The 27,854-nt window shown below is 38.5% G+C and overlaps 2 protein-coding genes across 4 annotated transcripts in view; one reads left to right on the forward strand and one right to left on the reverse strand.

The window, feature by feature from the left end:
* Positions 1-1,276: 1,276 nt before the first annotated feature.
* Aimp1 (aminoacyl tRNA synthetase complex interacting multifunctional protein 1) lies at positions 1,277-26,958 on the reverse strand. Its single transcript, XM_055628143.1, has 7 exons — positions 26,672-26,958; positions 18,131-18,264; positions 15,169-15,282; positions 12,810-12,980; positions 11,122-11,333; positions 6,705-6,873; positions 1,277-1,521 (listed from the first exon to the last, which is right to left on the reverse strand). Coding segments are annotated over exons 1-7 (969 nt in total). The 5' UTR covers positions 26,674-26,958; the 3' UTR covers positions 1,277-1,354.
* Positions 26,959-27,032: 74 nt separating this feature from the next.
* Tbck (TBC1 domain containing kinase) overlaps positions 27,033-27,854 on the forward strand; it is a 170,105-nt gene continuing 169,283 nt past the window's right edge. For 2 of the 3 annotated variants that reach the window (XM_055628139.1, XM_055628142.1), the window contains exon 1: positions 27,033-27,270. The gene's annotated coding sequence lies outside the window, so the exon portion shown is untranslated. Of the gene's footprint in view, positions 27,275-27,854 lie in introns of all 3 variants that reach the window. The other variant, XM_055628141.1, reaches the window with a different exon arrangement.

Genomic DNA, 27,854 nt, shown 5'->3' on the forward strand with positions numbered 1-27,854 from the left:
CTCTTCATGATACTCTCTATGGCCTAAAGTGTCTTTTCTGGTCAACCTGAAAAATTTTCAAATCTTCCTACTTTTAGCAGTTGAATTCTGTTTACGATTTTTGCTGTAAATCTATCCAAATGCAGGCAGCTATACCCTGATGAAATCCATGCTGTGCTGTCCTGAACATGTCTCCAAGACATTGGTCTGCCACCTTTAATTTTTTTAATGTTTATTTTGTATATTAATTAAAGTTTATTCACTTTGTATCCCAATTGTAGCACCCTCCTTTTTTTCCCTCCCATCCCACCACCCTCTCTCCCTCTTCTCCCATGCCCCTCTCCAAGTCCACTGATAGGGAGATCTTCCTCTCCTTCCATCTGATCCTAGCCTATCAGGTCTCATCAGGACTGGCTGCATTGTCTTCCTCTGTGGCCTGGTAAGGCTGCTCCCCGCTCAGGGGGAGGTGATCAAAGTGCCAGTCACTGAGTTCATGTCAGACACAGTCTGTTCCCCTTACTAGGGTACCCACTTGGATACTGAGCTGCCATGGGCTACATCTGTGCAGGGGTACTAGGTTTATCTCCATGCATGGTTCTTGGTTGGATTATCAGTCTCACAAAAGACCCCTCGGCCCAGAATTTTTGGTTCTGTTGCTCTCCTTGAGGAGTTCCTGTCTCCTCCAGGTCTTTCTATCTCCCCCTTCTTTCATAAGATTCCCTGCACTCTGCCCAAAGTTTGGCTATGAGTCTCAGCATCTGCTTTGATACCCTATTGGTTAGTCTTTCAGAGGCCCTCCGTGGTAGGCTCCTATCCTGTTACCTATTTTCTCCCTTTTCTGATGTCTGTCCCAATTGCCTTTCTGAGTGAGGATTGATGGTCTGTCACCTTTAAAGTCAGCTTCACACAAAATCTCAGGGCTTGAATGGAATGTAAACAAATTCTTTGTCTGATATAACAGGAATGACCTTTAGTCCAACTCTAACCCAAGTTCTTACTCTTGTCTGAAACCTAGTTAACAGTCCTTACTGCCTGCATTCTGATCAGCATTAATCTGAGGTCCAAGCAGAACAACCTTTTCCCCACTGACTGGCATAAACCACACCTTTGAAACTCTTGAACAAAGCAGTCCCAAGGGCTTCTAAACTATATTGTCAGGCATCATTAAAGCAGTGTCCCTAGTTCTGGGTACCAAGTTTCTGATAATCAGCCTTCTTTTGCCGTGACAAAATATCTGAAAAAAGACTTATAGCAAGATTAAAAAAAAAAAAGTCCACAAAAAACTGAGCAAGACATATTTTATGTGTAAATGACAAATATAGTCCTTTATTGTTGTTAAGGTTTCTCCAATGTCTTCAGTTACAGAGCTCCTCACTTATTTAATTCCACTATTGGCCATGGTTTGGGCCCTGCAAACTCCCTTCCCTTTCACCTCAAAGGGAGCCCCTTTGTATGTGGCCACACACTCATCATTGGTGTGCAGGTCAGGCTGGATCTGCTCCCAGATCTTCTTTTTAGCGTTCAGCTCCTTGTCAGGCTCTCCTGTGAGGGGGGGAAAAAGTTATGTAAGTAACCCTCAGACTCACTCAGATGCTCTGGGAAAGAGGTTGCTGTCACCACCTGACTTTTAACTTTAATCGGAATCCTTACTAACCTTGCTTTCCCCTAAGCAGTGTCTCTTCTTGATTGGTAAAATAAAATGATTATCATTATTTCCTTAGAAATACTAAACATATTTTAAGTATTTTATTTTACAGGTAATATGGCTTAATATTTTTTTTTTCCCAAGTTATCATCATTCTTGCTTTTACTACAGTGTTGGGGAGTGAATTCAAGGCTTCAAGACTGCTAGGCAAGCATGCTATCATTTAAGGTGCATCTCCAGCCTAACATTATTATGCTAGCATCGTGTAAAGAAAATCTGAGATGAGATGGACTTTTACACCTGGCGGGGGCAGTTCATGCTTTCCTGTGTATGAACAAAAGCAGCATTTTCTAAACACCAGGAGCACATGCTATTGCCTGAAATGTATGCAACAGTTGATCCTAGTACTACATACAGAAAGGGAAGGAGAGAAGATAAACTGCTCAGTCACACAAGCAGCAGGCACAGGCAGAACATGACATCAGAGCCCACCTCTACTAAGACAGCACTTGGCCTCCTGATAAGCCCTGCTGCGCCTTACAAAGGAAACAAGTGGCCCTTGAATACGTGGATATACTACTAATCCCTCTATTTGCAATAACTGGCAATGTGTACTTTACAATCAACACAAGACAAATAAGGAGGAAAGTATCTGGTCTAAGTTTAAAGATAAATAACAGACCAAGTAAGTAACTCTTATACTTATTGATAAGGAAGCAGACTATCTTATTACTGGAAATAATAGAATATATCATATTACTGGAAAGTTATAGAATATACTAGGCCCTCTTATACTTACTGATAAGGAATCAGACTATCTTATTACTGGAAATAATAGAATATATCGTATTACTGGAAAGTTATAGAATATACTAGGCCCACTGTTGAGACTATAGCTCAGTAAAAACAAATTCCTTTCAAAATATCCTTTCTGGGCATCAAAGTGCTGTAATGGAGATATATGATTTCTTCATACCTAACATAGCACACACTCTGCAGCCCAGGGGTCAAGGATTATTTTAAATTTCAAGTTTTATTATTTAAAAACGTTTTATAAGGTAACAGCTGTCCCAAGCAGTGATTCCCCTGGGCAAAGCTGAAAATTATTATGTATTCACTATTTTACATGCCACTAAGATCTCTTGTGCACTGAAGCTAAAACAGCAACACAAACAGGTTTGGAAGAAAGAAGTTCCAAGCCCACAGATGACTCTGAGATAAGCAAAATGTCAGTAGAGGAAGTAACTGCAACTGTGGATAAGGGACAAGAAAACTACAAGTGGAACCTGAAGATGAGCCCAAACCACCGCAATTTCATGTGAAGCTGCTGGGTGAGGCACTGCTTGTGTCCACACACTGTGAGATACGCAACAGAACTTGAAATGTCTATCACATGGTGAACTCCACTGCCTTATTTTAAGAGAGCATTGCAGCCACTTCAGCTTTTGCCAACCACTCTCCTCACCAATCAGGAGCCTCCAACAGCAAGGCACACTACACCAGAACCATGGTATTACGGGGAAGGCTCAGCAATCGTTAGAATTTTTTAGTACTATGCATTTTTTTAAAGCTCTATTGCATTCCATTCTTTCTTACACATGATGCTACTCGCAGTTAATAATCATAGTGTAAATATAACTTGTTTTTTAGGAGATCTGTCTGCCTGTCTCTGCCTCCCTAGTGCTGGGGTTAAAGTCATGCGCAACCACACCTGGCCCCAAAGCAAACCAAAAGGTTCATGTGACTTACTTCTCGGAGATCGATAGTCTCTCTCTGGGTGTGGTCTAGAACTAAGCTGAGTTCTCGGTGCACCTATCCTTTGAAATTTTACCTTTTACATTAGGAACACTTGATACTAACAGTTGAACAGTTGAATTCATGATTTGATTATCAAATAATGCACTGTTCAATAGAGCATAAGGCTAGTTATGAGAGAAAATTAAACTCTGAGTCAAATCAGGTAAAACTCAGGCCTGGCAACCTGAGCTTGATCCTCAGGACCCATACGGTAGAAAGAGAATTGACTACCAATAGTTCTCTGATGTCCACATTCATACTCATGGTATCTACACATACAAATCCCCCCCCCACGATATACACAATAAAATGTAAAAAGAAGTAAACATATTTCAAATATCTTTTAAAAGTAAAGCTTATCTTAGAGAGAAGCCTATCCTCATTTTTGTTATTTTCCTAACTTCTTTTCCTTTTTGCCATACTACCAAAATCGCTGGTGATGACAGTGCAAGAGCTTCAAATTAAGTACTGTAAAGCCTTCCAGCCTGCTACACATATGCCAAAGGTCAGCACCTGCACATAGGAATACCTACTGTAGAAGGACGAATCTGGCATCAGTCTAGGCTGTATTATGAGAGGAAATACTGTGGAAAGGAGCGACATTTAGGCCATGGAGGGCTGGAGATGGCACAGCACTTGCACTTACTACCAGCACTTGCTGCTTTTGCAGAGGACTCAGGTTCAGTTTCCACTGCTCACGTCTAGTGGCTTACAACTGCCTGTAACTTCAGTTGCAGGGGACCCAATGTCCACTTCTGGCCTCTGTGGCCACTGGCATGCACAAAGTACAAACACACACACACACAGGCACACAAACAAGTAAAATATATACATCTCTTTTTAAAAGACAGAGACATATATTCTTCCTTGGGACATGTAAAAAGTCTCCTAGACAGTTGGCCACGCAGCTGGATGAAATCAGCAAGGAGAGTTTGTGAAGGAAGGAAAATGGTCCAAAGACCAAGGTCTGAGGTGCTCAGTTAGAGCTCACAGTAGATCAGCCCACAAAAAAGGATGAAAAGGCGATGAGAAGAGAAAGAAGACAGACAGAATATGCTACTGGGTTAAGAGCGAGCCTGAAAACCAGCCATGGTGCTCCACCGAGTAATGGGGGAGCTCCTTAACCATAGCAGAGAATTAGCAGAGAAGGAAACCTGAGTAAAGTTGATCTTAGAGAAGAAAAACTGAGCACAGATAACTTTGATTTTTAAAAATAAAGGAATTCAAAAGGCGAATCTATACTTTGTGATTATTAATTTTTATTACTGCTGAGGCTCATTATGAATGGATATAAGCATGACCATATCATTTAAAAGCCTGAATGTAAATTTCCATTTACTATTAGACCATAAATGGTGCAGTCTCAGAAATTTATATATAAAACTAAAATAAATCTATCACAACCCTTATCTTCTGGCTACAAAAATGAACTTAAAATTATTTCTACTTGGAGCTTTAGGGACCAGTTAGTATATTTAAAATTTATAAAATTAAATTTTTAAAAATTATAATTATAAAAATTTATTGTTGTCCTCAATTCGATTTTAAAAAGTGTTGGGTGGATGGGAAGTGTTTTAGTTATTATACACATATTATTTGGCATCCTCTAAACTCTATGGGAGTTTTTGGCTTTGTAATAGGAAAAAATAGGTAAGTGGAAAACTTCTTTAAAGGCCAAATAGCAATTCAAAGATGTGAGTCCCCAGAGTGATTTCTACAACAAGTCTTTAATAAACATGCCAACCTCTAGACAATGAACATGTCAAGTGCACAGTGGAGTTCCAGGGGATACTTTCAGCTTCACAATGTAAAAAAGATACAAAAAACTAAATCACTGACAGCCTTGGCTTCATAAGGAAAAAAACCCAAACAAAACAAAACACTCGAAGACCAGATGACTGTGTATGGTATTAAATCCCTTTTACTTGTCAGATTTACTGTGCCAGAAACATAAGTTGATATGGAAGCTTACATAAAATGAATACTCGGACCATATCTGATCAGTTATTTGATAGTGTTCAGTGTGGTTGGGCATATTCTAAGTGATAAAATTACTATTTAGGTGAACTCATGTAGTGAAGTTTGGTTCTCTTTATAAATATTAACTTTTCGAGAACATTCAAGTGCTTCATGAACAAGAAGAGAATTAGGACAAAATACCAGACTGAGGAGAATGAAGCATGCACATGAAGACAGCCAAACCAACGTAGAGATTCAAGAACACGTGAAAGCAAGAAATCCATGCTAGCACCTCAAATGCTGGGTCAGAGAGAAACTCAGGGAACAATGCCTTCCCACAGTAACAGTCAGGTAATAACAATGAAGTAAAAACAAAAACAACAACAACAAAAAACTCATTAACACCTAGGTTATAACGGTTTCTCATCTATAAAGTTTGAGACATATCCATATTTCGGAGTGGAGGAAACGCGGGGTAAAAGATGCCCTGGGTGAATGTGTGTTTTGACATGGGCACAGCTATGCCAAGGACTCCAATGTATCAGTTCAGCAGAGCGCCAAAGCCTTCTCGGGAAAGGCTCAGAGGGGCTGCAAAACTCTCTGGGGTGTTTGCCAAGTATGGATTTTGACAGTGTGTGCACACATGTCCACTATAGCTTACTCCTCCGGGATGTCTGTGGCCCGAAGGCGGCTCCCCTACAGGCGGCTCCTACTGAGAAGAGATTAGCTAGCCTGCTTCTTGTTTTGATAAACGTTTTCTACATCTGGCAGGCATCCTTTCTTCTGCTTCAAAGACCTATTTCTTAAGCTAGTCATGGTGGCTCATGTCTGTGATTCCAACACGTGGGAGGAGAAAGCAGGAGGATGGCCTGGCTTGTAGGTGAGGCATTATCTCCAAATGTAGTAAGACATGACAAGAAACTCTCCCAATTTCTCCTGTATTACAACACTTCAGCTGTCATAGGATTATGACAAAAAAAAAGCAAAGTGAATAAACGGAACTTGACTTTCCATTGCTAGCCTTTGTGTTATCATTTACAGCTTTGGTGATTTTTGCAGGACATTAATTTGATCCACATCTGTGTCATACTGTCCTGTAGGTATGACTATAAGCATTTTACATGAGACAAAACCTTTGTAGTACTTCCTATGTGTGACTTTATAGGCAGTAAGATGGTTATGTTATACACTCTGTGCTATTTTAATCCAGTTTCATGAAAGGCCTTTGCATACACACACACAGGAATGGTTTTAACCTCTAAGCTTTGTAAACATCACTTTAAAAACTGGTCTCCAAACCATTTACATAATTATAGGTACTTACCAGGGAAAGCATCAAAAGTAATTCTGTCTCCAGGGACAGCCCCATTGGGAGGGGCCAGAATTTCCACTTTTTCTGGTGAACTAGCACACATCACCATTGCTTGAGACAGTACTCCCCGCATCTTCGCAGGCTTCAGATTACAAAGTAAAACCACCATCCGATTTTGCATCTGTGCAGAACGAAAGTGATGATTAAATATGTATAGAGATTTAGAATAATCACATCTAGAATACTCCAGGCACACCTACTCTCTACTTATCAAATGTGCTACCTTTGTGGATATAAGTGTCTCTGTGTTACTTTTTGTTATGAAGTCTTGCATGAAAATAAGAGTGAGACCTTGCATAAACATAAAAAGAAAATCCTTCAGTTTGGCATGGCATAAGCACGATAGTAGAAATCTTTTCTCAAATGTATATGGATGCTTTGTTTTTCCTCAAATGTATATATGGGAGTCTGCATGCAAGCATATCTGTTATCACCTGTGTGCCTGGTGTCTGTGGAGGCCAGAAGAGGATATCAGATCCCTTGGAACTGGAGTTGTAGATGGTCATGAGTCTCCATGAGGGTGCTGGGAACTGAACCAGGGTACCCTGGAAGAGCAGCCAGTGTTCCTAACCACTACACCATCTCTACAGCCTAGTGGAAAATTTTTAATTAAATATTTATTGAAAGAATAAATAACTGCATGAACCAGTTCAATGTAAAATCTCAACTACAACCAATTGGAAACCGAGGAAGTTGACCGCTGTTTCACTAAAAAAACTAGTTAAAACACATTGAATTTAGGAGTTGTCACAGGATCAAATTACAACAAGCATTTAAATTATTTACCTTAGTGTTAGAACAAAAATAAATGAACTCACTTACATAAACATTTTTTCTCTACACATCTGGCCATTTCTAATATTATGCAAGATTCCTTTGCTTTTCTGGAGACTTTGTACAGACCTTGTTTGTACTCTCCCTCCCAGCAACACCCCCAACCCATTCTTTCTTAAAGAGGAACTAACAACTTAATAATTCAAACATTGTACACATCACAATTAACACTGGAGCTATTTCTATAATGTGGAGAAGAGTTAAAAGAAATTGCTTCAATCTTCCAGAGTTGAAATATCTTAACTTTTATCCCAACTAACAAATAAATTACTCCAATCCTTTCCAGGCTTAATTAAAACAAAAGACACAAAAGATTACAGCTTTAAGAAGAAAATAAAAGATGTAACCTTGAGAAAAGATGGCTCTCTAAACAAATTCGGTATAAATTTATTTCTAGGTACACCAACTAAAACATGCCTTGAATGCCCTTCACAAATAACACCCCTTCCTCAAACACTTGAAAATATCACATTGTAACAAATTATAAAAACAAATCTATGTAAGAGTTGTACCTTAACTAAATAAATACAGCCTTTTCAGGCTCTAAGATAACTGCTCTTTTTCTTTGGGAAACTAATAGACAAATGGGTGCAGGAACTTTTATAGGCCAAGTGTCTGCCTAAAGTGAGAATGCTCACTAGTACTGTCTTGAACTTGTCATTCAGCTAGATGTTTATAGAAATAGCCCTGCACAATGGCTACTGAAATAAGTCCTGGAAAGTCCACACAGGAAATGTTTCCACTATAAGCTGGTTCAAAACCAGCTGCTTCATTCTCCTAGTTCTCTTAAGAATCTAGCTTTAAAGACATAGAGATGGCTTGGATATTAAATGAGAGAATCCAAGCCTGGCTGTTGTGGCACACATCTTTAATCCCAGCACTCGGGAGGCTGAGGCAAGAAGATCTCTTATGTTCAAGGCCAGCATGGTCTATAGAGTGAGTTCCAAGATAGCCTTGTCTACACAGAGAAACCATGGCTTGAAATACAAATAAATAAATAAATAAACAAACAAACAAATAAAAAGACTAATTTTATAAAGACTGGCACACTTTTATTCCCAGAACTCAGGAGGCATGTAAGAAGATCTTTTTGAATGCAAGGTCAGCCAAAATTACATAAAAAAATACCCTGCTTCAAAAAAAAGGAAAGTAAATGTGGGGGGTGTACATACGTGCATCAAACAAATTGGTTTTTAAAAATGGAGAAATATCTTCATTGATCTATCATGCAGCCACCCCTCAAGAAAGCAGTAAGGACAATCCTATCAAAGAATAATGCAGTGCTCTTGTAACTTCTTTGGACAAAATGCCAACAACAACGGCTCTCGTGTTACTCCTATCTGAACTCTTTAAAATGATCTCTGGGAGGACCCTGTCATCTAGCACCACCATTTCTTCTCCCATAATTCTCCACTCTTTACTCTCATCTCCCTGGAACTGGGCTACTCCAGATGCTTGGCAGAGGACACATGACTCAAATGTCACTTTCTCCATGGAATATTTTTGTCTGAGCACTTTGTATAAAGTGGCAATAGCATCCCAAACTTGATTTAGCCAAGAGTCTTTCCTAATTTCTTCCTGGTTTATCTCTAATGCTATAGGTTCACTTATATTGTTATTATTTTTTATATGCTCATGTAAAAGCAAATTTCACTTAAAAAAAACATTTCTTATGAGCAGGGTTTTTCGTTTGTTTTGTTTTCCTTTCAAAGTAACTTTTCTAATAACCTACTTTATCTTTTGTGTGGAACAGTGCTTGGTACATACTAGGTGTCCAATACATACTTGAATCTGGAAGTGCAAATGAACAATATGGATTTATCCAGAGTAAAACAGCCAAGCAGCAGCAGGGAGGAATTAAACAGAGAGGGAGAGCGGTCTTAACACTGAGTCCCCAGCCTTTGCAACAGCCCTGAAGCATCAGAGCAAACATGATGAGCTGACAATTCAAACCACTGCAGACAACATCCAGAAAGAGCAAACTGAACGCTGCCGCCCTGATTCTTTCCGCTGCTTTTACAGTTTTAAAACAAACATTTAATTTTTCAAGAATGTGGTATTCAAAAGTGAAGGGAGAGAATAAAGAAAACAAATTCTTGAGAAGAGGGCTTTAAAACTTAAGTGCATCAAGGCAGAGAACTCCCAGAAACACTGCTCTGAGGATAGTATCACAGACTATGAATCTGATTTCAAAATGGTTATCATGAAAGGGCACTGTTCATAGAATAGACTGTAATTCCTTTTACATATTCTAAATGCCCAGCTCTGCTCTTACTGGAGTATAATTAACATCTGAATACACAATAATGGAAATTGTAGCTATGCTTTATCAAACCACATACTGAGTGCCAAAATTCCAACAGCAGAGGATATGTTGGTATTTCAAAATATGACTTCCTCCCAACAATTAAATTTCTCTCATGGAATAATGAAAACCCAGTCTTTACTGGTTCAGACAATTAGGCACGAAAAATATTAAAGGAATGAGCATGTGGAAGTGTCATTAAAGTGTCCTTGCATTCTTGATCAGAATTGTACCATGTTTGGGTAGTAGTAAAATTAGTAGTATACAACAACTCAAATTAGACCCAAAACCTCACATCACCAGCAACATGAAAGACAGAATACATAGTGTCATTCTTGTCTTACTAGGACATAATACAGGAAACTACTCACTGCCACCTTAACCATCCAGCACTACAAGCACTGTAGTGACAAACCCCAGCCAGAGCTGACCCTCCACCTCACTTACACCAAGGATGAAGCTGTACATGAGTACCTGCTAGGGAGACCAGAGACTGAGAACTGTTGTCAGTTCTGCTCCGAGAAAGCGGTGAAGGGTACAAAACTCAATCCCAATTTCTAAATAATTAAATATTCATATATTCATGAGAAATTCCACGTAATTATTTTAAACATTATGAAAGAGAACTAAAACATTCTGGTACCACCTTTCATGTCTATATAGTATCGAACAGCAAGAGACTCGATCTCAAAAGAGGTGGAAGGTAAGAGCTTACACCCTAGACTGTCTTCTGACCCCACACTCATTCTTAAAACACACCACTCACATATATTAATACACAAACACACACAGAGATTAAAAATTAGGGGGAAACGATGCTTTCTTCTTTCTGTCCTACTGGATTTATTTTATCCTACAGGCCTTTAAGTCTGTGGTGGCCTCACACACCATTATTTTTTTATTTTTATATGTGTTTTGCATATGTGTGTGTATATATATATATATATATATATATATATATATATACACACACATATGCACAAAGAGCATGCCTGTTGCATAGGAAGGTCAGAAGCAGGTGTTGGAGAGCCTGGAAATGGAGTTACAGATTGTCAGCTGTCAGGTGGGTGCTGGGAACCCAACCCGGGTCCTGCTCCTAACCCCTGAGCCATCACTTGCTCCCTACCAAGCATTCTGAGGTTCACATCATAATCATTTAAAGCAACACATATAAGTAGATCCCTTGAAGTGACAAAGGCAAGCAGCAGTCACTTGAGTGGGACAGATCACCTGTTCTAGAGGAACATGGTTCACCAGTCCACTGACAACTGTTCTTGGGGCTGCCTCTCCCACATCCACTTCTTCTACGTACAACGAATCTGCATCAGGGTGTTTTTTGGCAGTAACGATACAACCAATTCGAAGATCCAGACGTGATACATCTATTGGCTTAGAGTCAGCACTCGCTGCTGTCGACTGCTGCTTCTTCTCCTTTTTCTCTCCTAAGGATTAAGAATATGTAAGTATTAGAAATGAAACAAACAAAAAATACCAGGAGAAGCCTCTGGTACTCTGGTACCAGGGATGGTGAGTTCAGAAAGAAAGAAAAAAGAAAAAAAAAAAAAACAAATAAGAACATTTATTTCTATCATAAAGTAAAAATTAAGAGCAAGGCATAAAACCTTTATATAAGTTTAGCTATTTCTCTTTCAAAAACCAACCAAATAGGAGTAGCACATTATTTCTAGCATTCCATTTTATTTTAATCATCACTGTTAATTTCTTATAGTGCCAAACTTGTAAGCGAAGCTGTGCATAAAGAGGCACTACTGGAGAACAAGTATGTGTTAACATAAGACACTCAAGGAAATACAGAGGAATTAAACACAATCCTGCATGGCACAGAAAAGGACCTGGTCATTCATACAGATCGTTCACAAAAGAGTCAGAACTAGTTTAAATAGGAATAGTTTTACATTTCTCCTTTTCCACTATAGATTAACAAAGATTTTTATAAAAATGAAGATATATAGTAGAAAAACATCAAAATCATGTTTTTTTTATGTGATAAATTATACAGAATTCACTATACTGCATTATAAACTATAACAATATATTTATATCCATATTATCTATATCCACATTTATTTTAGTGCTTAATAGCTATATTTGGATTTTGGCTACCCTGTTGAAAAATAACTATGCAGCATATAACCACCATGACAGAAAGTTTAACTGGACAGAAGTGTCCTGAACACAGTGCAATTGAGTTTTGTGGGTTTGTCCTCTAACACTGCTGCCTAAACTCACTAGGAGGTTGACTAGTCATAGCATCAGATTAAAGAAAGAATAAGATCTTTCTTTATTCAGGAGTATTTTGTATCTCGATGCTGACTGGCTTTCACTGATCCTCTGTACTTCTAAACATAGTCTAATGATAGTTACATAAGGCAGTGACAAGTACTGGATACTAAAATGACTTACATCGTTCATAAAGCATTCAGACATTTTGTATTTTCCAAAAAATTTTACCTGAGTCTAAGTATAATAGAAGACAAATTTAGGGATGAATTATAAAGCAGATTTAAAGAGAAATCTAATGAATAAGGTCAGATGCTTCTTGCCATGTTGTTTTTAGCAGTTCCTTAGCATCTCCATGCCTCAGTTCGAATGTTCTGCTGTGGATATTACTGTCCTATTTTCCTAAATGACTGTAAGCCAATCTTAAGCAGTGACTTCTTTGGAACAAAGCTCCAGGCATCCATCAAAATTTAGTCATACATCTTATCTTTTGATGTTTTTATTAACACTGATTCCTCTGCATAACAGAACCCAATTTTTCCCTGACAATGTCATCAGCATCTCCATATCTTCCAGATTCAATCTTAAAGAGAGACTGTTCTAAATGTTTTGATTGACACATTATCATCATAAAAATATTATCAGATAAAACAGTCAAACGTCAAGACGAAAAGTACCTTTCTTTTCAGGCTTCTCTTTTACCTTCTTTTCCTCTCCTCCCTCTCCTTTAATGTGTTCTTTTTTACTGGAAGAGGAGGTTGTTGTTACTGATGAAGATGGTGTCACACTTGCAGAAAGTGCAGAATCAGCCTGCAGTGGAGGTCCCGATGGGACTGGTATTTGCTTCACTGACATACAGAAAATGAACCAAGGGTCATTCATGTTAAATTCACAAACAAGGTGGAACAACAGGTTTCTAAGTCACAAATGTGAACCCTTATAAGAGAAAAATGTAATGTATATGACTATCACATACCCATTATCTGAGGCTATAAAAATTTTTTTTTTTTACCAATAATTAGGTATATTTTAACAATTACTAAGGTTACAAAAAATTTTATTTCCATTTATTCATTTGTAACTAATGTAAGAATACTATAAAATAACAACAGGACCTAATATTCACCATGGACATACTAGATCTTAAACAGTTTTCAAATCTCCTATGATTCTTCTAAATTTCCTAAGTAGATTCTATTTTATTCCACATCACTATTTTATAGATGATAAACCTAAGCCATGAAAAAGTTTACAAATTGGCGCATTACATAGGCAGTAAGTAGAGATACCATATTATATGTCTATGTGTTTCTATGCCTAAAAAATGGCAACTGTTTACAGATATGGCTGGCAAGATGGCTCAGCAGTTAAGGGCGTGTAGCTGCTCTTTCACAGGACTTGAGTTCTGTTCCTAGCGCCCAGGCCAGACAGCTCACTACTACCCGTAACTCTAGCTCTATGCATCTGATAGATCCTTCAGGTCTCTGGAATCTTTGTCTGTCCATCTGTCTGTCTGTTTCTTCTTCCTTCCCTCACTCCCTCTTTTTCTCAAAACTATTTACAGAGGCAAAGCACTTTAGCAACTCTTTAATGTATTAAACAACTTACATATCATCAGTGACCTTGAAAAAAAGCCTAAGTAGTAAGAGCATGTTAAATGGATTAGAGTAACTTTCTGGCCTTGACAGAAATGAAAAAGTTTTAAGACTATTAAAACCTTATGTTTAATTCTGTAGCTGCATTCCAAATCTACTAGTCTTAGAAAACACTCATCAATCTCACATTTTCCACAGACAAATGACAGCTGTCAGTATTTGTTATTTTTCCCTTTATTTTATTTAGCTAAAAAGAATTCATACAACATTCAAAATAACATGTTGGCAGAATGTCAAAAGAAGGCAGTAATAGACAAAGGCTTCACTGGACTGGTGAAAGGGCTTAGTAGTAGAAGTGTTTGCCACGAAGTATGAGGGCTGAAATTAATATTCCCAGGGCCCACACAAATGCCAAATGCTGGGTGTGGAGTGCTTGTAACTCCAGACTAGGGGGCAGAGACAGGAGATCACCACGGCAAGCTGCCTGGTGAGACTAACCACATCAGCAAGCTCTTAGTTGGATGAGAGATCCTGCCTCAAAGAACAACGTAGAAAAGCAATCAAAGGTAATTACAAACATCAACCTCAGGCTTCCACAGGCATGGAAAAACACATGCTTCGCACATATTATTAAGTGTACATACAGCCTCCCAACGCCAAAACACACACACATACACACACACACACACACACACACACACACACACACACACACAGAAAATGGAGAGGAAGTTTTTAAATAGGTCAATAAAATTTTAACTTTATTTACAATGTGTACCCCAACTGATAATTATTTGATGGCTTGAGTAACAAAAGTTCTTTGATTTTCTTTTTTAGAAAAAGTAACTTTCTATCTCCAAGTTTCATTGTCTCAGTGTATAAAATGAAGATATTTGAGGACAACTTTTTATTTTACTTTTTGAGATTGGGTTTATCTGAAGCCCACAATTGGCTGGAAATCATTGTGCAGCCCAGGGTGGCCTCAAATTTCTAGTAATCATCCCACCTTAACCTCCAGATCCTGGGGTAACAGGTGTGAGCACAGCTGCTGACTAAAGTCTTTTGAGTACGAAAAGATATGTAGCTGGACACTGTTTCTGAAAATGTTTAATAACTGTAAACTAATTACTTTAGCTACTTTTTCAGTAAGTCTTCTACAGCAATGGCAGTAATGGTCAAGTTCAAGTACATAGTAAAAAAAATGAAAAGCATTAAGTTTTGAACACCAGCTTTACCACTCACTTTCCATGATCTCAATGAGATCAACTGCCTTTTCTAAGTCTCCATTTTTGTTTTCCTATAGAGGAGGGGGAAATGTAGTGGGAATGGCATGAGGATAATGAGATAAACAGAAAAACTTAAATAATAAATACATCATCATCAAAACATAAATAATGATAACATCATCATCGTAAATGCATCCCAGCATTTCTATACTTACCTCCGTTTTGCATTTCTGCCTGAATTAGCTCCTGCTTTAGTTCTTCTATTTCTTTTTTCAATTTAGCATTTTCAACTCGGAGTTTCTTTTCTTCTCTCAAAGTTGCCTGTAAAACTAGAATCAAGAAAATTCAGTTAAAACATGTCTTTAAAATGTCTTGTTTGAATATCATATCACAAGGACATAAAAATTATTATAGCTGTGAAAACAAAAACCAGTATTTGTTCAGCACTTTATGACAATCTGATATTTATTAATATTCTTAACAATCTCTTGGTAGTCACTGGGACATGGGGCGTATGACTCCCAGACTCTAATCTTGGAAGCTGTGCATAATGTAAATTGTGATCTATAGCTTAAAAACAAGGAAATCCATCTGCACGTTTAGTACACACATTTCCCTACATTCTCAACTCAAGGCATATATCCGATCCAGTCAGCTAACTCAAGAGGAGAAAAATCTATAAAATAAAGAACAGGACAGGGAACTGCCTGTGTGTATGTTTGTGTGTGTATGCACGTAGTATCCAGAGGTCCACAGGGATATATCCCTCAGTTACTTTCCTTATTTTTTCAGACAGCGTCTTTCACTGAACCTGGAGCATGTCTATTCAGCTAGGCTGGCTGGCCAGCAGGTCCCAAGGCTCCTTCTGTTGCTCCAGCAATGGAATAGTAGGCTCCTGCTCTGATGTGGGTTCTAGGGGTAGAACTTAAATCCTCATGCTTGAGTGGCAGACAACATACCAACTGTGCCATCTCCCCAATCTCAGAAAAAACATTTTCCAATCTACTGTTAGGACCTAATACACAATATGACACGAAGTAATGATTCTTAGCAGAGAAGGAACTATCCCCTAGACGGGAGTATTCTAGGTAGTCACTATAAAGTTATGTCTGGAATTTATTAGTCAGGAGCCAGGGATTCCAGATGTTTAGTGGGACTTTCTAGTATGCAACTGCATGAGTGTAAACCTTGTAAATAGTAACTTTCTAGCTACTACATATACATATGCATTTAAAGCTTTATTATATCTGCAATTTTTAAAACTCAAGTACCACAATATGTCCACTGTGCTCTTTCATTCATGGCTCATTCATTCATTCATTCATCGCTTTCTTCTTCAGTGCCAGGATCAAACCCAAGGCCTCAAATATGTATGAGACTACCACCGCGTCACACCCTAGTCCACATTCCTTATTCTTAGAATAAATCAAACACAGAAGCAAAACCTACTTCTGGCCTGAGATGCTTAAGCCAAGGCAGACTGGATATGTGTCTGGCATTAGCTAATCCCGCACCTACTCCATTGCTGGTAAGTCTGTGCCTGTTTATTGTGCAACACACAGCTTGCAATATCCGCTAGTGCTTGATGAAATGCCATGATATTTCCCTTGAGATATACATTATTATTACTAGAACTTTCTTCTCTTATATATTATATGGTTGTTAGGTCTTAATTTTTTAAGTTAAAGATGGTCATTTCATTTAAAATGTTTTCTTTAAGGATTTTAAAAGAAATCATAAAAAATATTATAACATGGGACATAAGCTAGGAATGACAGGATAGGCCACCAAAAATAACTAGAAAAGTGGTTAGAACGGTTCTTTACTCTTTGTAATTAGCAAAACTGAAATGTTAGTTGACTCTAGAAAATAGCCTTTTTTATTAAAAGCATGCACTGCCCAGCTGGAAACAGCCATGTTAATGAAGAGGATTCAATTTACAATATTTATAGTTTCACAGAGGTCATCTTCAATGTCTTTATCTTATTAATGGAAAGAATATTAAGGGTTATAAGGAAAATACTAGCAAACATCATGAAAAGAAAGATTTAAAACGACAGGTTTCTGCAAGTCATTCTTAGCTTTTCATAGGAGAAAAAGCATTTATTTCAATTACCGACAGCACATTTTGGAATTTCAGTTACAGCACCAACAATGGCTAGTGAGAAATACTAAATTAATGAAATCAAATCCTTAAGAAATTTAGTAATGTTTTTGTACACACCACAGCAATTTATCAAAAAACTCAAAGAGCAAAGAATATGAAAATACACATCTTGACCCTTAAAACAGTACATGTCCCCAATTTAATTCACTAACCTCTCATAATATTGGAACTAATTTTAAAAAATAAGACTTTTCATTTATCAGGCCTAAAACATCATCATTTTCTCTAATTATATATCTACTGCCCTAGTTACTTTTTTTGTCAACTTGACATAAGAGTCACTTAAAAAGAATGAACTTCATTTAAGAAAAGTCTTATCAGACTGGTCTGTAGGTTATTTTATTGATTAATGATTACTATGGAGGGCCTGACTCATTGTGGGTGATACCTCCCCTGGGCAGCAGTCCTGGTTATATAAAAAAGCAAGCCAGTAAGCAGCATTCCTCCATGGCCTCTTCTTCAGTTCTTGCCTCCAGGTTCCTACCTTGACTTCCCTTCATGATAGACTGTAAGCTTTAAGTTGAAATAAACCCTTTCCTTTTCATGTTGCTTTTTGTGTTTTATAATAACACAACTCAAACTAGGACATTTACTGCAATGTTAGTTCACAAGCTGATCCCAATAGCCTGCCTCTGGGTTGCCTAGCAACCTGATGTGCTATCACCTGTCACCAGGTATAAGCCAGGGGTGCTCCAGACAGAACTGGCTGTCACTGCTCTTTCTCCCTCTGACTTTCTCTCCTGGGGTCCCCCTCCCATCCCTCTTTTTCTTCTTCTGTGCTCTCCAACTGTGTCCCTCTCTTTTTCCATTCCACCCTAAAATAAACCTCCTTGCATGGTGTATAATTTATATATTATATTCAATATATATATAAATTCTAATTTATCATAATCCTAGAATATTTTTATGCTTAAAATTAAGGGATTCTAAAAGGCATAATTAATATGATTAAGTTATAACAATCAACATTTTCCTGTCACAATTTCCTTGGAGTGTTTATATGTGCTCACTTGCTTTCTCCTTGAGAAGAGCGACCTGCTGCTTGAGATAGTCAATGATCTGATCCGCTTCTGCACCCTTCTGCTCTAGTCTCTTCAGAACAGCATCATTTGTTGCCATCTTTGCCCAGAATCGGCAGAAAATCCTAAAAGGAAAGTAATAAACATACTGTGGAAGTGGAAAGAATACATCTATTTTAGAGGATGCTGGGAAAACAATCTGAGGAAAAACATTTTCTTCTATAACTGACCAATACCTTAAACATTTTTCCTTTGGAGAACAGAAGTAAGCAGCAGATAGTTCAGTGGTTAAAACGCTTGACACAAAACCCATGTATATGCCTGCAGGCATGGCAGCCACCTATAATTCCAGCCTTGCAAGGAGGCAGGAGATACCTAAGAAAGCTGACCAGCACCAGCCTTACCTGATAGTACCACATGCACACATGTGACCCCTGAAAGAAACATTTAAAAAAGCAAATATGGCAGGAATGTTAAGTAAACTAATTTCTGTATCTGTTTGGAAGAGAAAATCTACTTTGTTCTTAAGTGCAGAAAAGAAATATTATTTAACTAGACTTAAGACTGGAAAACTTTAAAGCCTGAAATGCTGTAGAATATAAAATGAGCTTGTTATCCTACACTAAAGGAAAAGGACAATAATGTTCACTGAGCTGGTGAACATCATACCTGTGTTCCAGAGAAAACAGAACTGCTGACTCCCTTCCTTCTCTAAGCCCTACTGTCCTCTAGGGCTTAGAGGACTGTATCTTAAGTCACGTACACTGAAAATTTTCAGAAAGAGTGTGAAGAAAGAAGGCTAACTATTGAAAGGCAAAAATCACGAGTTAGAAGAAACACCATTTATCATGCGTCCACTCAGAAATAATGCTAACATATATAACATAGTATCTGAGGAGGTGCAGTAAAGAAACTGCTGACATAACCACTCCATTATTAAGGGAAGGTTTTTACTGTGAATAAGAGAAAATATGTAGAAGGATCTGGAAGAGTCCAGAGCAGAGAGAAAGTAGACTGAACACGGCCAGGGCTAGGGAAGCAGCAGAGCAGGAGAAAATAGGGGAGATTGCCTGATAGCAAGAGAGACAAGAGCACAGTGGAAAGAGCAGGAGGATATCAAGCAATGACAGAGAGTGGGGAGGCCGAATAATGTGGATATAAGGAGGGGGAAGGGCAGGATGCTAGTGGACTTTGAAATGTGTAACAGGTACTTATGATACTGAAGCAGCCCAGAGGCCAGCATGCACTTTGATCTACTGATAAACCCCACAGAGAGCCATATGTCCCTTCTTCCAGAGAATGCACAATGTCCCCTCTGCCAAGAGGGGAACCCTTTCAAAAGTTCCTGAGGAATGATGGCTTTTATCTAACTGCCAGAAATCCTTCTACAGTTCAGGTTGACCTCGTTTCTAGATATACAGACTACCTGAGACCTACCAATGACCTTTGTAACATTTTTCAGAATTTTTATAATAAATTCAAAGAAAAGTATTGTATTGAGGTACAGTAAAATGTACATAACTGAACATCCTGAGATTAACTCATTGTGTTAAACTGGCTGCTATAAAGACAAGCACACTCAAAACTGAGATTACGCATTATTAACAATATAAATTATTCTTATTTACCACCAATTTATAGTTAAAAATAGAACAATGACAAAAACATTGCAGAAATACCAATTTTCAATGAAGTCACTCACTGAACAATTTCATAATAAAGAAAACTGTTCAACAAATAACACATGACTGCTTTAAAATTGCAAATGACCATTTAATATCAACCCTACATTACAGTTGTTCAAAAATATTTATATTTTTCATAAGCAAATCAACCTTTAAAATATCCCAAAGTTTACCATATGATGGGATAATGCAAAACCCAAACCAAAACACCATAAAACCAGTTGATAATAACATGGAATATATAAACAGGAATTTAATCTGAAAAAAATTAACTACATATTCTCATAGCCTTTTAAGTTCTTAAGAAATGGGGCTTTTTAAAAATTTCTCACTGGACTGGTGAAGGTCAAAATGGTACAGCTTAAATAATACTAATCAAGATTTTTGACACATAGCAGAAAAATTGTGGCTAAACTATCATAAGCAAGGCAGTGAGCAAAGTTCTCAGAACACAACAAAAAAGGTATCTTATACAATTGTTATCTTCAAGAAACTTAGAACACAGTGGGCTGCTTAGTGAGTGCTGTGGTTTTTTTCTAGTTCTCTAGTTTAATGTTGTTCTCAAGGCTTAACGGCATAAAAAAATAAAAATGTAACTTATAGACTGATATAATTTGTTTATGCCCTGTGTCAATTTGTCATTGGCATACAGACCATTAAATGTCATTGCTTTAGTTCTGAACTTTGTGTTTTAAGAGGAAACTTAATTTATGTGAGTTGTCCTGACTTTAGGAATACATCGAAGCCACTTGAAAACCTTTGCATACTTTACCTACAAACAGGAATTGCCATACGACCAAGGAAATTAAAACGACTTGAACTTACCGAGCAAACTACTGGAGGCAGTATAGCACACAGAATCAAACAGTACAGAGTACCGTCTGAAGTCCTTTCTTGTGAATCAAGTGCTATTATCCCAGGGCAGATGGTCCTCAGCTGTATAAGAAAGCTGACTCCATGAAGAGCAGGAGAGCTAGCATCAAAGTGCCATCCACCTACTCTGACTTCACTGCTACCTGAAAGCTTAAGTGGAAATAAAACTGTTCCTCACCCAGGTTGCTCTTGGTTAGGGTTTTAATCTCAGCAACAGAAAGGAAACTAACAGATATCTAATTTTTTTGTGTTTTCTGGCAATAGGCAACTAAGGGTAGAAAAATACAATTCTTTAGAAAAGATGGTTACAAGTCAACAAACCTTAAGTGAAAAACACATTTAACAGGCTGTGACCAACTTCTCCTTGTTTCACTTTTGTCGTTTTATATAGGATATTCTCACCGACTTTGTCCCTCCACTCGGCCTCTTCTTCAGCTGTTGCCTGAACACTGTTGTTGGGTTTAGTATAGCTATCTTCTTAGGATCATCAACACCATCATGAAGTTTTGGGTTACCCTTGCCACCCAGGTTTAATAATAAAATGATGGAAGGTCAAAGTCTTTAAGCAAAGCATGTGCAAACTCTGACACTATTATTTCCTGTTTGTTGGCTGACAGGTCCCTAGAAGTAATTTATGTCCATGCCCATGATCTCATCTTACTTACAATCCCCCATTTTGTCTCTTGTTGGGTTCAAAGTAGAGAGAGAAAATAAACAGTCACTGAGCTTTCAAATAAAAGAGGAAAAGACGGTAGAGCGAGGGGAAAAATTAATGTAGTTGTGTCTGGGGAGATGGTGCTACTTTAAAAATACTGAAAGCTTAAACCTTTGACTGATGATCCAGTGCTCATTTACTATCTTATGTTAATCATTCCATTATAATTTTACTGTACTACAAAGTATAGGTTAAACTTTAAAAAATATTAAGTCTCCTTGGGGCAGGAGAGATGGTGCAGTGTTAAGACCATTTCTGGTTTTTTTGCAGAGAACCCAGGTATAGTTCCCAGCATCCACATGGACACTCAGCGCCACTCCAGTTCCAGGGCCCCTCTGGCCTCTGCAGGCTTCCGGCATGCACATAATGGTGCACATGCACACAGGCAGGCACACAGATACACATGTGTGCACAAGCACACACAGATTTAAAATACATATATCTTTTTATTATGCTAACATATACAACACTTCTCACCGGTAATAGGAATAACATAGGTAACATCTGTAGAATACTTATTACTTGCTACCTAAGTACATGAATCATTTATGAATATTGCATCTCTATTATAAAAAAAAAAACTGGAATTAAAATTAATTTGCCCAGGTAATACAGTTAGTTAACGAGAAATGAAATTCAAGTCTGTCTGATGCTCGAGCTAGCTCTTTTAATGAGCATGCTGTAATTTCTCCAAACATAATTATCAAGCATTTTCCAATCTAATTAGTGATGGAACCTAAAAGAAACAGCATCATTAGCATTTACTGGAACCCATATTGTCTGGATGGTTTGAGAGATGCTTACACATTGGTAACTTGTTAAAAATATAATAAAATAGTTTTAACACTTCATTGCATGTACAGTACCTGTACACATAAGGAACTTTATGTAGAGAGAGGGAAAGAAGGGCAGTAAAGGCAACACAGCAAAAACATTTTTTGCACGTTACTGATAAAAATGAAACCTCTTTTCTTTATTAAGTAATAACAAAAATAGGAATTAAGATGGAACAGAGATAGAGTGAAAGTCCAACCAATGCCTGGACCCACTCTATGGAAAAGAGCCAACCCCTGACACTATTAATGATACTCTGCTATGCCTGTAGGTGGGACCCTAGTAAAGTTATCATCTGAGAGGCTCCATCTCTGTTTCAGCAGATTGAAATAGATGATGAAACCCACATCCAAACTTTAGGCAGAGCACAGGGAGCCTTGTGGAAGAGTGGGAGAAAGGACAGAAGGACCTACAGAGGACAAAAGTCCACAAGACTAACAGTGTCAAATAACCTGGGTGCAGGGGGCTCAGAGACTGAAACACCACTGAAGGATCATGCATGGACTGGGCCTAGGCCCCTATACATTTACAGCCGATGGGCAGTTTAATCTTCATGTGGGTCACTTAGTAAGAGGAGCAGGGGCTGTCTCTGACATGGACTCTGTTGTCTGCTTTCTGATCATGACCCCCTGGCAGGGCTGCCTTGCCTGGCCTCAGTGGACCAGTGGATTGAGGATGTGCTCAGTCTTGATGTGACTTGCTGTGCTAGGGTGGGTTGGTGGGGAAGGCTCCCCTTTTCTGAGAAGTAGGGGAGAGGGGAGAGGGCAAGAGGGAGGTAGGGTGGAACCAGGAGGAGAAAAGGGAGGGGGCTATAATCAGGATGTAAAGTGAATAAATAAAATAAAAATATATTTTAAAACCCCTCAAAATATAAAAAGCATTGAAAAGGTATTATCAAAATTTTTTCATGACATTACTTTTGTCTCAATTTATGATGACATTTCATGAAACACAGAGAGCAATTAATTATATGATGTTCCTTATACATAATATCGAATGCATGAATTCAGAGTACACACAACTGAGTAAACACAACCTAAGATACTACGTTTGGAGATTCTTGTCTTTATTTTTTCTTAACCTTAGCAGTCTCAGTGCTGGACATTCCTACTTCATCCACACTGCCTGTGACTTCTTTTAACTCACAACTACTCTGGAACTAAGAGGTCAGAAACCATTATCTTTTTTTTAAAGTTACTGGAAATTAAAGCTTTTAAAAAACTTAGTTATTTTTGGGAAATTAAAGTTTTATGTGAAGTTTTAATTTTACTTTATAGCACAAGAATTCTACAAATAAACTGGAAATGCCACTCAAATTCTCTGAATCCCTAAGTTCACGACTTCAGAATCCACAATTATGTAAAAAGGTACTTTTCTTAGATGTAATACTTTTCAGTATTCAACTGCATCAAATCTATGATGCCATCAAGTGTAAAATAGCTTTATAGACATCCTACTATTTTATTTATGCATACAACCTGTATATAATTGAATGTCCTTCACAGATTGTAGATTCAGCTACTCCAATGCTCTTTATCCCTTAAGACACGTTGTGAACGCTATTCTTGGTTGTCCAATTGACTATACCTGGAATTAACTAAAACGGGAGTGGCTCACTATACCTGTGAAGGATTTTTTTTCCCTCTTAATTAAATAATTTGAAGTGGAAAGACCCACTTCTATCTGGAACTTCTGAGGTAGAAGGTTTATTGGGCCATACCAGCTTGCAGCCTATAGAAGACATGGAAGAAGGAAGCTCACTCTCCTTGGCTGTAACTTCTTTTAACCCCCAACTACTCCGGTACCAGATTCTATTCTTGGCAAATCCATTCCTTCGCTGGCATTACAGACTACTTCTTTGAAATTATCATGCATACTGAAGACCAGCTGAGACATTCAGCTTCATAAAGTAAACAACTTCGAGATTCTTGGAACTTCCCTTGGTAGGCAGCCATTGATAAACCAAATGGACCACAGCATATAAGCCATTCTAATAAATCTCATATATATTTACTGAAAAACTTTTAAATTTAGCCCTAGACTCTTATTTTATATTACTATTTAGTTTCCTGTATTTCTGAATACATAGTAACTTCATTTTGACTCTAAGTCACAATCATTAAAAGTATATATAAAACAGATATTATACTTAGTAAGTTAAATACCAACATGGCATATAACAGAATGAATAACAATATTAATATTTATGGTAATTATCCATAAATGACACAGTGAAAACTATGTTATTAGCTGGCAGTCTATGGTGATCTTAAGATATCAATAATTATAAAATACACTCTAATTTCAGATATGTAAATGTGAGAAAAATGTGTTTTAGAATTAATAGTAATCATGTTTCTTCTCTCTTTCCTTCAGCACTAATCTTACCTTCTAAACATTTCCCCCAGTAGCTTCATAATCTAATTGCCAAGTTATTTTATTGACAGCAACACAGTACCTTTTAGGGCACTTTAAAATTTCTTGTGGTATTTAACATATATGTCAAAAGTCAGAATTTAAAGACAAGCAAATACTACAATTAAATATAAGAACAATATACTTCCGAAACAATCAAACTATCTTACAGCAACTAGCATTAATCCCATTAGTAAATTTTTAAACTAAGCCTTGCTAAAACCCATAGACCTAAGACTGTTTTCTGTCAAAGTTCTTATTTATTCTAGATTTTGTCACTTTTCTCTTTATTAGTGATGACACGGGAAGTTCTAGATATATTAATGATGACAATGAGGGGAGAAGGTGCCTATAACGCTGATTACTATGAAAGGATAACCCATATATTTTTATAATAGTATGACTATTAGTTCAAACCTTTTTCTCCCAGTAAAATATTTAAAATGCAAAAGGCATAGCTAGGTCTGCTGTGATTATCTTACTGCAAAACTAAACTACTTTTCATCAGTTCAGTTTTAAAATAAGTTAAGCAGTCTTTTCAACCCCACCATCTTGCCCACTTCTAACTCAAGAATGCAGGTAGGAACAGATACTACTGTAATGGATGACATCATCTACCTTGACGAACCTTCGCCTCCCAAGATAGCTTCATTTTGTAAACTAGGAGAAATTATATGTAGTATCTGGATTCACTTAAGAATGAAACGGCAAAACTGTGATTTTTAACTTGTCGTTCGGAAATCCACACAATTCATTTAAAAGTGTTTCCCAAAGCCTTATTAATGAAAATAAAACGTGCCATCCATTGTTCCCGGTGTATGAGCACTGGATATGACTGGACACTTCTTAGACCTGTGTGGAAGCCATTATTAGGTTTCCTCTGAGGGAAAGCAAAAGCCTCCTAACTGATTTCCTTTCTCACTTCTGTCCTCAGTCTATTGAGTAACCCTCTTAAAAAGAAGTTGGACAACATTACTTGGCTACTGAAAACCTTCTATTGGTTTTCATTCCCCTTCCCCATGCTCAGCCAGCTCTCTTTGCTAATGTATCCATAGCTAATCCCTACTCTCAATTTTGAGCTCCCAAGCATTGCTGAAAACCCTTGATATTTTGGTAAGTTTCTTTTGCATGCTTGGCCTTCTTACTGAAAGTTTCCTGTATAGTTAATTTTATTTGTGTCGCCTTCCCAGAAAGCCATCTTTTCCTTGAGAACCTTCTCTGGCCACATTACAATGTCAAATAATACACCTCTTTACTGCTTAATACCATTTCTGTTCAGTATTTATAATTTAAAATATGGCATGAGGTCTGGAGAGATCGCTCAGCATTTAAAAGCACTTAGTTCTTTTGCTGGGAACCCAAGTTTGGTTCCCAGAACTCACGTAGGGGCTCACAATCATCAGTAACTCCTGATCAAGGGGATCTGAAATTTTTTGGCCTCCACAGTTACCTCCACACAAGTTTTGCACAGGAACTCAGGCATGCACGCACACCCACAAATAAATCAATGTTAAAATACGTAATGTTCAACTTACTTTTACTGTAATACTGCAAACAATAAAACCTAGCTGAGAGGCAATGATTGGAACTTTTGTTCGTTTTGTTGACTATTCTTTCTACTCTTTTTGTGGATCTTTACTGATAACTAAAATGTGGCCTGACGTGCAGTGATAGCTGGCTCTTCTAATATCTGCTGAATCAATTTCCCTCTTCAACTCCTCCCGGGTACAAACACTAGAAATCCTTTGCACAGTCACTTAAAAGTAAACAAGCTCATGAATTCATCCTCTGCCTCCAGTAGCACGCTTCCCCTCGGCCATGGATTTATTTCCAAAACTTAGTTGAATCAAAAGGGGTCAAGCCTTTCCTGTTTTCTCGTGGCACGCGGATGGAGCTATAACCACGCTTCCTACTGGCACCCGGAAGATCAGGTTCCCTTTCCCGAGTGAGAAAGGGAAGGGGAATTCCGGACTGCTACCAATCGACCCCAGACCCCCTCGGGACACTCACATGAAGCGGTGGGCCGCCGCGCTTAAGAAGCTACAGCCAGGTGTAGGAAGAGACAGGCCGACCGCGGTCCACGGCAGGGAGAAAGGACCCAGGAGGGTGGCCGTGGCAAATGCCTGAGCGGTTCACCGATTCGCCCCACATCAGCCCCGCTTCCCGAGCGCGTCCTCTTCCTGGACCACGCAACGCCCTCGTTCCTCATTTTATCCCTCCTCCCTCATTTCTGCCCTCACGTCTTTCTTACTTGGTACACATTGCTGTCTGTTTGGGCAAGGGACACAGGCGGCCGGAAGTTGGGGGTCTTTCCTCGGGGTTGCGTCTTGGTGTCGTGACGTCATGAGTAGTGGCCGGCCCAAAGCGGCGGAAGGGGAGGGTTTGCTGGGCGCTGTCAGTGGAGGTAGGCGCACGCTCCCGGTCAGGTTCTGAGCTGCGACCCTGGGCCGCCCTCGCGGGCGAAGGCCTGTGGCTCCGCGGTCACCTTCCATAGGCGGCCTCTGGCGGACGCGCCTGAAATGCAGAGCACGGCCCACTCAGTAACACCGCCAGGCGCAGCCACCGCGCTTAGGAGCTCATCCCCCTAATCTCTGCGCCCCCACATTCAGGCAGGTATTCTGATGGCCTAACATTCTGTGTTGTCGTGGGTGGGACTCGTGGGACGTAGAGGACAATCAGGTGCATCAAGGGACCTCTCCAGTCTGCAGCAACCGGTAGAACCAACCTGAGGAGCTGCTTGCAGCTGCATTTGTCTCCAGACTTCCTTCTCCCTGAGTTCACTGAGTCTTAGAAATGCAAAAAACGATTTTACTGAGGATAAAAAACCTTTTTTTTTTTTTTTTTTTTTTTTTACATTTTCCCCTCATTTGGGTCACTCAGCCCCAAGCTCTGTCAGAGTATATATTGTGTCTTGTTACTGGTCGTTAGTAGTCTAGTAGCTATAAAAACATCAGGCTTAACGTAGAGGTTTCAAAGTATTCCCTGAGTCAACTTCACACTTCAACTGCCTACCTACACGGCTTTTGCCTCATGATCTCTCACCTCGTCGTGTTTTGTTTACACTTTTCTTCACCAAGTGTGAGGAGAGGACATGTGTGTCTCCTTGTGAGCTTTATGAGAAGTAGAGCAATAATGAAATGTATGCTTGCTCGTGATTTCTCTTTTTGAATTATAAATAAACACTTGTTTTGAT

The sequence above is a fragment of the Psammomys obesus genome, unplaced genomic scaffold, assembly GCF_907164565.1.
Source record: "Psammomys obesus unplaced genomic scaffold, mPsaObe1.curated_primary_1811, whole genome shotgun sequence".
Classification (NCBI taxonomy): domain Eukaryota; kingdom Metazoa; phylum Chordata; class Mammalia; order Rodentia; family Muridae; genus Psammomys; species Psammomys obesus.

What these genes read in the sequence shown, in the direction of transcription:
- Aimp1 (XM_055628143.1), bottom strand. An exon ending in TCTTCTCAAGGAGAAAGCAA is followed by an intron (nt 15,283 to 18,130) that starts GTGAGCACATAT and finishes TCTTGATTCTAG; the next exon opens with TTTTACAGGCAACTTTGAGA. An exon ending in AGAGAAGCCTGAAAAGAAAG is followed by an intron (nt 11,334 to 12,809) that starts GTACTTTTCGTC and finishes CTTAATCCTTAG; the next exon opens with GAGAGAAAAAGGAGAAGAAG.